The following is an 11392-nucleotide window of genomic DNA, read 5'->3' as shown; positions in this document are numbered from 1 at the left end:
CTCGCTGCAGCCACTCGCAGAGCCCGGGGAGTCCGCCCGGCCGCAGGGGGAACACGGGCGGCGGCGCCTCCTCCAGCACCTCCCACGTCTCATCCTCAGGGCTCAGTGCCGCGCGCCCTGAGTCCCCACTGCCCGATTTCTTCGCGCCACCGCCAACACGCGGCAAACTCTCGCTGCCTGCTTTCTCGGAACCTTCCCCGCTATCTTTCTGCAATCCAGCGCCACGTTTCTCCCTTCCCTCCCCACGTGCATTCTTCAACTCCCCTCCGCTAGCGTTCTCTAAGCTCTCGCTGCTGGGCTTCTCGGCCTTTCCCTCGTCCTCCAGAAACTCTGGATCCTCGCCCTCGCCATCTGTTCGCACGCAGACCAGCGGCGCATCTGGCAGCACTAAGGGCCGAACCTGAGCCCAGTCCTTCTCAGTGGGCGCTCCCGGGGTGACGAGGATGAGGGCGTCGTAGTGGGTCGGATGGGGGGCGGCAGCAATGCCCGAGGAGCCCAGAGGCACATTCCAGAGCACCACATTGGGACGCTCTGGGGCCGGGTAGGGCGTGGGCCCCGGGGGCATGAAAACAGACTCGGCATCCGGGTCACCAGCATCCAACCCGAGGAGCGTGTTCAGCACGAGGCTCACATTAGCCGTGCCGGCCACGGCCAGGTCCAGACGCGCGCTGCCCAGCCGCTCCAGGCCAGCGCGAACCCACGACAGTGCCGCCTCCAGGCCACCCGTCTCAAAGGCCTCCCGCACAGCCTCCAGCTCTGCTGCACCTAGGACCTCGAAGCCATCCTGAGCCGGTGGCAAGAGCCTGAGGAGACAGGGAGAGACGGGATTAGGGCAGAAGAGGATCTAAACGCAAGGCATCGGTGTTGTGGGGGACAGGACTAGGCTATGATGTCGAGGGTGGAGTTTTCCCTGAATACTCTCTGAAAGAAGAGGGAGCAGGTAAGGGAGGGGACAGACGGATGGTACAGCATCCAGAAACCAGGACTTAAAGCAGGGATGCGGGGGGTTGGTTGAGATCAGGTTTCCAAAAGAGCCTCAAAAAGGGGAACCCGCTAAACCATTCTCTGGATTCAGTCTGGAGGCGGGGACTGGGCATGAGGGGGCGTGGCAGGGGTGGGCTTTTCCAAGGGATCTGCAGGATTCAGAAAGGCCAAGCCAAACTCACAGGCCCACCTCGGGCCAAGTCAAGACTCGCAACTGTACTGTGGACCAAAGGAAAGAGGAGCACCGGCGGACAGGAGCAAGGTCACCAGGGCACTCTTTGCTGAGATGAGGCGTAAGGAGGGGAACGAGAGCCAATGAGGGGGAAGCCTCACCTACCTGTGCGTATCAAGATGTGGCTAAGGAAAAAGATAAGCACGGAGCCTCAGTTTGACTATAAAATAGGTGGTGGCCAGGGGTTGGGGGGAAACATTCAGGAGGTAGCCAGCAAGTGGGCACAGAAACAAGATGGGATTAGAGAAAGGAAGTGGGGGAGCAAACCCAGAAATAACACGGCTCACTGAGGGTGTGGACCGGTATAGCTTGAGGATCTCGAAAGAGTGAGCCCTTGGGTAAAATCTCCGTGGGGATCACAAGCTTGTGTGCTGAGTAAGCCCTACTTCAAAATTTTGCGGGGGGAGTACTATTAGGTCGTTAGTTACCGGCCCCTCCGAAAATTCTCACTGGGGTAGTTAGGTAGGGCTTATGACCTCAGAACGCTCACAGGAGGCTGAACCTGGAGAACAGGTCTGAACCTCTAGCTGACCCTTGGGTGGGGAGGGGCCTAGAAGGCTGGAAAGGGTCCAGCACCAAGCACTGGCTTGGGGTGGAGCCTCGGTGACCTCCAAACCTGCAATGAGGGGCGAGACCTGGACGAGAACTGGTCCTCCCACAGCTGCCCTGTCAAAGCCTGCCCCAAACTCGCTGGGGGTGGGGAGGAGGTCTTGAGGATCTCCAAGAACGTTCGTTTTCTGGGAAGGACCTGGTCTCCAACCCACCGCGAAACTCCTCGCTTACCTCTGCAACACCTCCGCCTGGCTCTGCAGCGCCACCCGCAGGCGCTCCAATTCCTTACAGTCATCTCTGCTGCCGCAGTCCGCCGGCAGCACGAAGAGAGCCGCGGTCCCCAACCCCGCGCTGTCCAGCAGGGCCGCTGTCTGATCCCGGGCCTGGTCTTCATTTTGTGAATCCCCAGGACCGAGGTTCCGCACAGCCAACAGCGGGGTCCCTCGGGCCAGGGCGGCCCGCGCTGCCTCTCCCAGCGCTGGGGCCAAGGGCTCCCCGTTCCCCTCGGGGTCGGACAGAACCAGTACCAGCACATTGGCCTCCGCCGCCCAGGGCCCCGGCGCTGCGGGTGGGCAGCTCAGCTCGCCCAGAAAGAGGCCGGGGCCCGCAGCTCGCAGGCTGGGGATGCCGGAGTATGGCCGTCCCTCGGGGATCTCTATCGTCTCCACATTCCTGTCGCACAGCGCTGCAATCAGCGCGGACTTTCCAGAGCCCGGAGGCCCCAGGAACAAGGCGGTCACGTCACCCCGCGGCGGTGGCATAACTGGAAATCAAAAGGGTGGGGCGGACACGGGTCAGGGAGTACCTAGCTTCTTCCTTTCCCAGTCATCCCACTCTGGTGTCAGACTTCAGTCCTTCACCTTGTCCCCTTCCATTCTTGGGTGTCACTCCTAGGGAGAAATCCGGCGCCCAGGCCCTATCTATTCCCCGGGGACCCGGGTGTCTTGTCCGCCCTTTTTCTGGATACATTTATCTTTCTGTTTCAAAGATCCGGCCTCCACCCCTCCTCCCTCAGACACATAGGTGTTTTTGCCCCCCACTCCTCCCTGCCGAATCACTAACCGGGGAAAAAGCCTGAAGACCCGGGAGCGCAGCTGGCGGCGGCGGCTGGGCCGCGGAGAAGCCCCGCCCCTAGGGTCCGGCGGACGGAGGCCGAAGAGGTGAGAGCGCCAGGACTTGGGAACGTCCCGACACGTTCCGGGGGCTCTTACCTGACGTCAGTCCTTTAAGGAGGGGGTGTGTCTTGGAAGCGCGACCTCGGGGATACAGCCCTTCGCGGCGCCTGCGCAGAGCAACCCACGGACGCCCGCTCCCCAGCGCCGGCCACCCGCGGGGCTCCGAACAATGAGGGAACCAAGGCGCCTGCGCGCCAGGAGCACCTAGCCGCACGTGCGCCAGAAGCTGAGGTCTGTACGGCAAGGGTGTCGTGTCACGTCATCACAACGCACTCCAGTATAGAGAAGGACCCCTCCCGTTACTCCGAGGACGCGGTTGGCCCGACTGCATCACTGCCGGGTGGCATCCGGGATCTCGGCTTGGAGAAGCTCCTCGGGCGAAAGGGCGTGGAATCCGCTGAGACCTTGAGCCTCGGTCGGCCCTACCCCGCTTCCCTCCGGGTGGCGGCGCTGTGACGAGTGACTGACCGGCGCAACGAAAGGCAGCCCTCTGGTGTCCGGAGAAAAGCAGAGGCCTGGGCTACCCGCCTCGGGAGGAGGGACCCCGAGGGCAGTGCTTGGGGGCAGCGGGACGCCGCGGTCGAAGGCGCGCGGGGGAGGCGGGGGGCTCAGGGTGGAAGGAGAGTTACAGGATGTCAGAGAATGACGCCTCCGGGGAACAGGCGACCTAAAGCCTGGACACCACTACCTGCCTCAAGACACGTGAGAGACGGGGTCGAAGCTGGTGTCCAAAAAGATCAAGGGTTCCGTGCCCGGAGTTCAGGGAGTTAGTTTGATGTAGGAGGTCACAGGTCACAGGTGAGAAGGCTCTGAGAGTGTCACAAACGTAGGGAGTCGAACCTTTGGGGAGGGTTGAAACTTTTCTAGGGCAGAGCTCCGTTCGGTTAGAGTTCCAGAAGATGGTATCTTATGGGGGCGAGGAGAGCCCGTCAAAGGTCATAGGATTAGCGGGCCCTTAAAGCTGTAGACCGAGGAGCGACCTCACTTGATTTACTGTTGTCATGCGTGCTACTGTCTTGACCAGAGGGATCCCAGCCACTATGGAGGACCCGCATCCCGAAGAGACCATGGAGCAGCAGGATTCGTCCAAGGAGAGGAGTCCCCGCAGTCTAGAAGGCGACGTCTGTGAGTGCTGCTGGCCAGAGGAGGGTGGGGTGCAGGAGCTGACGCTAGCTAAAAGGATTTCCGTAGCATCTCCATGTCCAAGGCGTTACAGGGACTTGCCTGCTGGGGAGGGGCTGTAATAAATGGTTTCGAAGCTGCCCTACCGGGAACTGCCACACTCCACCCTTACTCTTACTCCGCTCAGATGTACCCACCCTGCTCTGTCCATGTAAAACCCAACTGTGACTTGGGCCTGGGTTTCCCTGTCAAAAGAGGCTGCAGCTACTCAGGTGACTCGGCTGTTGTTATGGGGATTAGCGACAGAGAAAGGGAAGGTTTGTAGCCAGGCCGATATGGAATGATGGCAACAGCTTCTGTTGAATGCTATTGTGCTAGGCCAGGTTCTACCAGTTTAACCTTCATTATCTCAGTCCTCCTGACAGAGCCTTTGAACTTAAGGTTAAGTATTACTTTCAGGTAAGGGAACTGAGGCAGGGAGATTATCTCTAACAATGAGCTGCCACCCTGCCAAGGCCCTCGGGCCAGAGACCACCAGGAACACCCTACCCTTGAAGGAGTTGGGTTTAATGCTAATAGCGCTGAGGAAGCACACACACCCTGAANAAGTATTACTTTCAGGTAAGGGAACTGAGGCAGGGAGATTATCTCTAACAATGAGCTGCCACCCTGTCAAGGCCCTCGGGCCAGAGACCACCACGAACACCCTACCCTTGAAGAAGTTGGGTTTAAGGCTAATAGCGCTGAGGAAGCACACACACCCTGACCCTGGGGCACTGTGAATGTCTTAGTGTTAGGACTTATCCTAGGATTGGGGCTTTTGCGGTAGGTGGTTTGGGGAGGGGTTCAAGGAAGGGTTTTGCTGTGGGTTGGATGTTGCCAGTAAGCAGGGGCAAAAGATAGGTTGGCAATCTTGAATCTTCCCTAGGAGGGAGGTGGGAAGGCAGCAGCAGACCCCTTAATAGCCGGGAGGGATGGGGAGGTTGGTCGTTCGTGTTGCCTGGACACCGTTCGTGTTTTGTCTGCGTCCGGGCACTATTATGGCACGGTCTTGGCTGGGTTCAGCTCAGTCACAGCCTGGCCTTGTCCAATAACGTTCTGTGAAACCGTGTGTGTTCAGTGGGAGGACGCCAAGGCCTCGCTGTGAGTGCCAGGCCTGTCCCTGGCTATCAAGCTGTGCTTCTCTTTCTCAATACTAGTAACCGCAAACCACTGTGTAGCACTGTTCTAAGCACTTTATATAAAGTAATTCATTTACTCCTTCCGACAGTTCAATGAGATAGATACTGATAGGGTCGTTACCCCATTTTCCAGATGAGGAAACTTGTATTTGTCTAGGAAGTGGCAGATTGGGGATTCGATCCCAGGCGGTCTGGCTCCAGGGGCTCTGCTCTAATCACAGGGCTCTGTTGGAAGGGCAGACTCCTGGGTTCCAGTCCTGACTGCATGGGTTCATGGGCAAGTTGCCTAACCTTTTTGAGCCTCAGTCTGCTCATCCATAAAACAGGTCCAGTAATAGTTTGTCTGGCCCACTGTCTAGCCCTGGCATAGAGTCTGGCACGTGGTAAACACTGAATGTGAATTGCTGGCATGACTCTGGGGCTTGGGAGAGGTCCTGGTGACTCTTGCTGGCTTCCCCCGACCTCTCCCCACATCCCTCAGGCCACCTGGGGGCCCCGCAGTGCACCCGCTGCCTCATCACCTTCGCCGATTCCAAGTTCCAGGAGCGCCACATGAAGCGGGAGCACCCAGCGGATTTCGTGGCCCAGAAGCTGCAGGGGGCCCTCTTCATCTGCTTCACCTGCGCCCGCTCCTTCCCCTCCTCCAAGGCCCTGATCGCCCATCAGCGTGGCCATGGCCTGGCCACGAGGCCCTCCGCGCCAGTTGCACCCACCGCTGCCTCGCCCACCTTCCCCTGTCCTGACTGTGGCAAGACCTTCGGGCAGGCTGCTTCTCTGAGGCGGCACCGCCAGGCGCATGAGACCCGCACCCCTCCTGGCCCCTTCGCCTGCACGGAGTGTGGTCAGGACTTTGCCCAGGAGGCCGGGCTGCATCAGCACTACATCCGGCATGCCCGGGGGGAGCTCTGAGTGAGGGCTAATCCCTCCCTAGGGCAGTGGGGGTTCTGTGGCTGCTGGAACCCACCTCTGATATAGATGGGAGCCTTGGAGGGATTTGCTTTCCTCCCTGGACAGGCAAAGGACTTCTGATAAATAATAGGACCCAGAAGATTCTCATCTGGAGCTCCAGTCTTTGGAGGACACAAAGGCCTTCAGGGATACAGTGAAATTAGACAATAATGAAATCTTTTGTTTAAAAAAAAAAAGCAAGCAAGCAAAAGGGACAGTTGTCGTTATCTCCCTCAGTCCCATTAAATAGTTTGAAATCACAACTAGCTGCAGACTGTGTAATCACCTTTAATTCTTCCCAGATGGATGCCATGGGCTGTAGGAACAAACTCCCCTGGATTTGTGCTTGAGTGGGGGGCGGGGAAGGTGAGGTGTTGCCGGATGGTAATGGCACCAGGGGTCCCAGATGTGTGCAGCAACGTGGGCCTTTGGGGATGGGCAGCCGAGTTGGGAGCTGTGTTCTGAGTCATGTAGGGGTTGCAGTTCAAGTCCTTGCCTCCTCGCCACCCCCTCCCCACCTCCCCTCTTCAGTCTGTCCCACTCACAGAGGGGCCACAGTATTGGATGGATTTGGGCATACACATCCCCCCCTCCCCCGATAATTTATTGCCCACTTAAATAATTTTATGTACCATTCTGGTCATGGAGTATTTTTTTCTAGGTGTAGGTGAGATGACAGGAATAAAATAACAAATAGTATCTAAAAACAGAAAAGGTCTGCATTAAAATATCTAAACCAGGAACTCTGGCTTTGGAGCAGATATTCCCGGGAAATATAAGAAGGGCACAGGGAGGGGGGAGCTGAGGTCAGAACTGGCCTGGCCCTGCAGGGAATCTGGTGTGGAATCAAGCAGAGATACCGTCTGTTTCCTGTTGTATTTGGCCAACATTGGGAGAGTTCCCATGAAGATCCTATTTTCAGCTCTTGAAAGGCCTAACCCTGAGGTGCGTCCCACCAGGGCACCACTGAACGTGCTTGGGGACTTGGGATGACCTGCCCTGCCCTTAGAGACAATGGCGGACACCCTGCATACAACGATCATATATTTGAACCGAGGGATGTTCTGAAACCCCAGAGCTGAGATATGGTAGAGACTGATCGGTGTCCCCCGAATTTTAGCCAGGTACATGGTAGCTACAAAGGCAACTTCCCAGAGTCCCTTGCTGCTGGGTGTGGTGTATTCCTGAGTAGAGGTCTCAAGCTTCACACGCCTTTCCTGTACCTTCCTGCCTGGGTGCGGACATGCTGTCCAGCCATCCAGGGCCATGGCAGAGCAACAAGACAGCAGAAGCCTGCGTCCTCTGTGGACTCCGTGGAACACAGTCCTCATCCCAGCTCTAGAAGATCCACTTCCATGCTACCATATAAGAGAGAAATACACCTCTATCTTGTCAAAGTCACCATCATTTTGGGTCTCCATCACAGGCGGCATAACTTACAGCCTGTCTGCAGCCTAGAACAGCAGATCTGAGTTGTTGCAACAGAGGCCCTGTGGCCCACAAAGCCTAAAATTAAAATAGTCAAGGGCCATCTGGTCCTTCATAGAAGTTTGCTGACCTCTCATCTAAGTGACACACCAATCTACTCTGAGCCTGGAAACTGGGATTCCCACCCTGGGAAATACTACCTGTGGGGGTAGGGGTTGGGGTGGGGTGTGTGTGTGAATGAGAGAGAGAGAGGGAGAGAGATTTGTGCAGGGCTCGCTAGCCTGGATCCCTTAGCTGGGGTGACTTGTGGGGAAACTGGTTTGGAGTCAGTTGGCCGACACTTTTTCCAAAAACGCGGCTTCACCAAAGCCAAATATTTCCGCTGCACCTCGTGACAGCCCAGAAGTTTCCAAAACCAGATGCCCAAACCTAAGGCTCTAATCACACATGCTCCCCCGAGACAGACAGCCACCCTGCCTGTGTTCTTCCTGTTCTTTCCACTCTCCAGATGTCATAGATTCCCAGCACTTTAAATAGCATCACTGGTGACTTCTAAATCTTTATCTTCAGCTCAAACCCCAGACGTCCCGTCCCCCCCGCCAGCCATGAGACAATCACTTGGAAGATGACGAACAGGAGTCTCAGAAACTTAAAACGGGCCGTGACTCCTATAGCCCCCACCTACACCGCTACCATCGGACTGGTCAACTGTACACTACTAAATCCCCGAGTCTGATCGGCCCTTCCGGTAGCTGCTCTCCTAACTGCTCCCCCTGCACCTGCCACTACAGCTGCCCCCTCCGGTTGCCTACAGTCCACCCTGTGTGTGTAAGTCAGCTCACATTGCTCCTCACTTAAAATCCTCCAATGGCATCCCATAAATACATCCAAAGATACCTTACCCAGGCCCAGAAAATCCAACGATGGGGTCCCCACCCGCTAAGCAGTCTCAACTCCCTTTCTGCTCTACCTTCACTACACTCCAGCCACACGTGCCAGGCTGCCTCCTGCCTCAGGGCCTTTGCACTTGCTGTTCCCGCTGCCTAGAGTCCTCTAACCCAGAACTTTGCAAGGCTGTCTCTACATCACTCAGCACTCAACACATGCTACCTCCTCAGAGACTCCTCCTTGACCTGCCTGGCTAAAGTAGTACCATCAACCCTTACCCCGACTTTATTTCTTCCCAGCACTCTTTAACACCTAGGGTGATCACCCTCGTGTTGTGTCATTATCTGTGTCCTTACTCTGGAGTCCAATCACCTGAGGGCAGGCAAGCGGTATGTCTTCCTCACTTCCCCCGCACCTAGGACAATGTTCGCCACGGAAGCCCCAAAAAAATGCTCGCCGGCGCCCACTGTTTGGCTACAGTGTCTGTCGGCCTGCAGCCCTCCCAGCAATGCTCTGTGGTGCTGGGCTTTCTGCAGTTATGCTTCCCAGACTCCCTCCAGAGTCTTCCTCAAGGTCTGCGCAAGAGAGGTCTGGGCAGAAGGCAGACAGGAAGAGGGGGGAGGGACTCCCCTCGCTCTGGGCCTCTGCCAGAGCCCCTCCAGCAGCAGCAGCTCAGGCTCCAGTGCGTTTCTACACTCTCAGCACACGGTACCGTGCCTCCCTTGCGGTGCAGACACAGCTGCATGTGGCCTGTCCTCCAGGCTCCTGTCGGGCTCTGGTAATGTCCCTTCTCTTTCTGTACCCCGGTCCTAGAGGTGGGAGCTTTGTGCAGGCACGAATCTCTCGGTTGCCCCACTTGTCCACATTTGTGCTTTCAGCCTTCTATGGGCTGCGCACCCAATCCCGTGTGTGAAATCCTCTTTGGAATTCCTAGCTGGGTTTCCAGGGCCCGGTCAGGAACTGAATGACCGCCCCTCACCCCTGGCAGCAGACTAGGTCTCTTGATTCCCAGTGTCTCATATCCTTAGGAACTTCTCCTGATGAACGGATAATTCTCTGCATATATGCTTAGAAAGCCCTGTCATGATTCCTACTATGTAACCTGATAAGGTAATGCTATGGAGACAGTAAAAAANAAAAAAAAAAAAAAAAAAAAAAAAAAAAAAAAAAATCACTGGTTGCCAAGGATTGTGTGGGGGGATAAACAGGGGGAGCACAGGGGACTTTTAGGAAAGTGAAAATACTTGATGATACTATAGTGATGAACACAGGCCACTATGTGTTGTCCAAAGCCACAGAAGGTTCACCAAGAGTGAACCCCAATGTAAACTGCGATTATGTGGTATCAACACAGCCTCATCAGTTGTGACAGACAGCCCGCTCTGGTGGGGACCGGGGGGCAGGGGAAGGCATGCCTGTGTGCGGGCAAGGATGTACGCGGCAAACATCTCCATCTTTCCCTCACTTTTGCTATGAACCTAAAACTGCACTAAAAAAAAAAAAAAAGCCTGATTTAAAAAACAAACAAACAAACAAGGCCCAGAAGAAACAAAGGGCAGAAGAGGGCTTAAGCACACTGCTCCAGAAAACACAATCCATACGTGGTGTTTTAACGAGCTGTGAATTTCTGCTTCGAAGAGTCTGCGGTTCATTGATGTTAAGCTGTGATGGTTATCAAAGTCTCAATTCAAAGGGTGGATAAATGTCAGGTTCCCAGATTCTGAGCTTCTAGGATGAAAAGTGTGGGCTTTGACAGATGCTTTGCTAGGAGATCCTGTAACAGGCATCAAGATGCAAATGGCTCTTTGTGGCCAAGCAGGTACCACAAGCAGTGAAGCAGGCAAGGTGTGAGGGGCCCAGGTGCCACATGTGGGGGAATGGGCGCGTAGGAGGGGACGCCCATTGGTAGGAGGTAAGCCTTACTCGGCTCCAGAAACGTACTGCCCCTTGGGAATTGTGGGTTCAGCAATCGAGATCTCACGATTTTCAAGAGAGCCAAAAAACCTCCATTTTGAGGAGACCAAACACGCTCCTGCCAGTCGGACGGTGGCTGTGGAGAGCCAGGCCGCCATTTTCTGGGATGTGGCCCAATGCTTAGGAAGGTGCGGCCCCGCATCCACTCGTCCAGCCCCACACAGCTGGGCTCTGCTTACTAGCCGCGTGACCTGTAGCCGCGAAGTCAAGCTCCGCGTGCCCTAGCTGGAGCAGCTGAGAAATGGTCATGAGAATAGACCCTTGCCTCTAAGGGCTGTGACAAGGACTCAGACCTGGACACACAGCCCACAGTGGTAGAACAGCCTGCAAGGCCCGGCCCTCTGCCTCTCCCTGACCTTGCCCTTCCCTCGGTCTTCCCCTGCCTTCCTCAGCAAGAGTCTCATGGCCCAAGTGGTCTTCCACCCACATCCCATGTAGGGCCCCACCTCGGGCCTTTGCATTCACTGTTTCTGTAGACCGTCCAGGAGCCCCACTCCTCCCTACTCCCCGTCTCTGCCTGAAGCCCCATTTTCCCTGAGGGCCCCATGACCACCCTCTCTGGAACTGCCTCACACACACACAAGCCTCCCCACCCCGTTTCCGTCCACAGCACTTACCACCTTCTAATGTTCTCATACTTTTATATATTTCACTGAAGTATCGAAGTCTCTGTCTTCTCTATAATGGAACCTCCACTAAGGCAAGGATTCTTGTTCCTCATGTTCACCGCTCTACTCTTGGCTCCCAGAGGAGGGCCTGTGTCTGGAAGGTGCTCAATATGTCATTGTTGAATGAATGAATAAATAAATAACAGCCCCTACCTCGTAAGGATCCAATGCCATTGTCCGCACAAAGCGCTTACAGGGCCTGGTCCACTGTGAGTGCTGATTTAATGATGGCCATTACGG

The 11392-nt window shown here is 55.9% G+C and overlaps 2 protein-coding genes across 5 annotated transcripts in view; one reads left to right on the top strand and one right to left on the bottom strand.

Moving 5' to 3' along the window:
- The window catches only part of IRGQ (immunity related GTPase Q), a 4417-nt gene extending 1502 nt beyond the window's left edge, over positions 1-2915 (bottom strand). The window contains exons 1-3 of the mRNA XM_077747286.1: positions 2831-2915; positions 2000-2531; positions 6-803 (exon numbers count right to left, since the gene is read on the bottom strand). Coding sequence (XP_077603412.1) covers positions 6-803; positions 2000-2529 — 1328 coding nt within the window. The 5' untranslated portion in view covers positions 2530-2531; positions 2831-2915. The remainder of the gene's footprint in view (positions 1-5; positions 804-1999; positions 2532-2830) is intronic.
- A 72-nt stretch (positions 2916-2987) lies between these two features.
- Positions 2988-6460, top strand: ZNF576 (zinc finger protein 576). Of its 4 annotated transcripts, none has more exons than XM_077747295.1 (3): positions 2988-3174; positions 3968-4068; positions 5728-6460. In XM_077747295.1, the coding sequence occupies exons 2-3, from the start codon at positions 3984-3986 to the stop codon at positions 6153-6155; spliced, it is 513 nt and encodes a 170-aa protein (XP_077603421.1). In that variant the 5' UTR covers positions 2988-3174; positions 3968-3983; the 3' UTR covers positions 6156-6460. The 4 variants fall into 4 exon arrangements, with proteins under 4 accessions (XP_077603421.1, XP_077603420.1, XP_077603419.1 ...); XM_077747294.1 differs by lacking the exon at positions 2988-3174 and adding an exon at positions 3182-3493; XM_077747293.1 differs by lacking the exon at positions 2988-3174 and adding an exon at positions 3511-3741.
- Positions 6461-11392: the final 4932 nt, after the last annotated feature.

The sequence above is a fragment of the Crocuta crocuta genome, unplaced genomic scaffold (genome assembly GCF_008692635.1).
Source record: "Crocuta crocuta isolate KB4526 unplaced genomic scaffold, BGI_CrCroc_1.0 scaffold334, whole genome shotgun sequence".
Lineage (NCBI taxonomy): Eukaryota > Metazoa > Chordata > Mammalia > Carnivora > Hyaenidae > Crocuta > Crocuta crocuta.
Note: the sequence above shows the minus strand (reverse complement) of the source record. Positions and strands in the feature narration are given on the sequence as shown.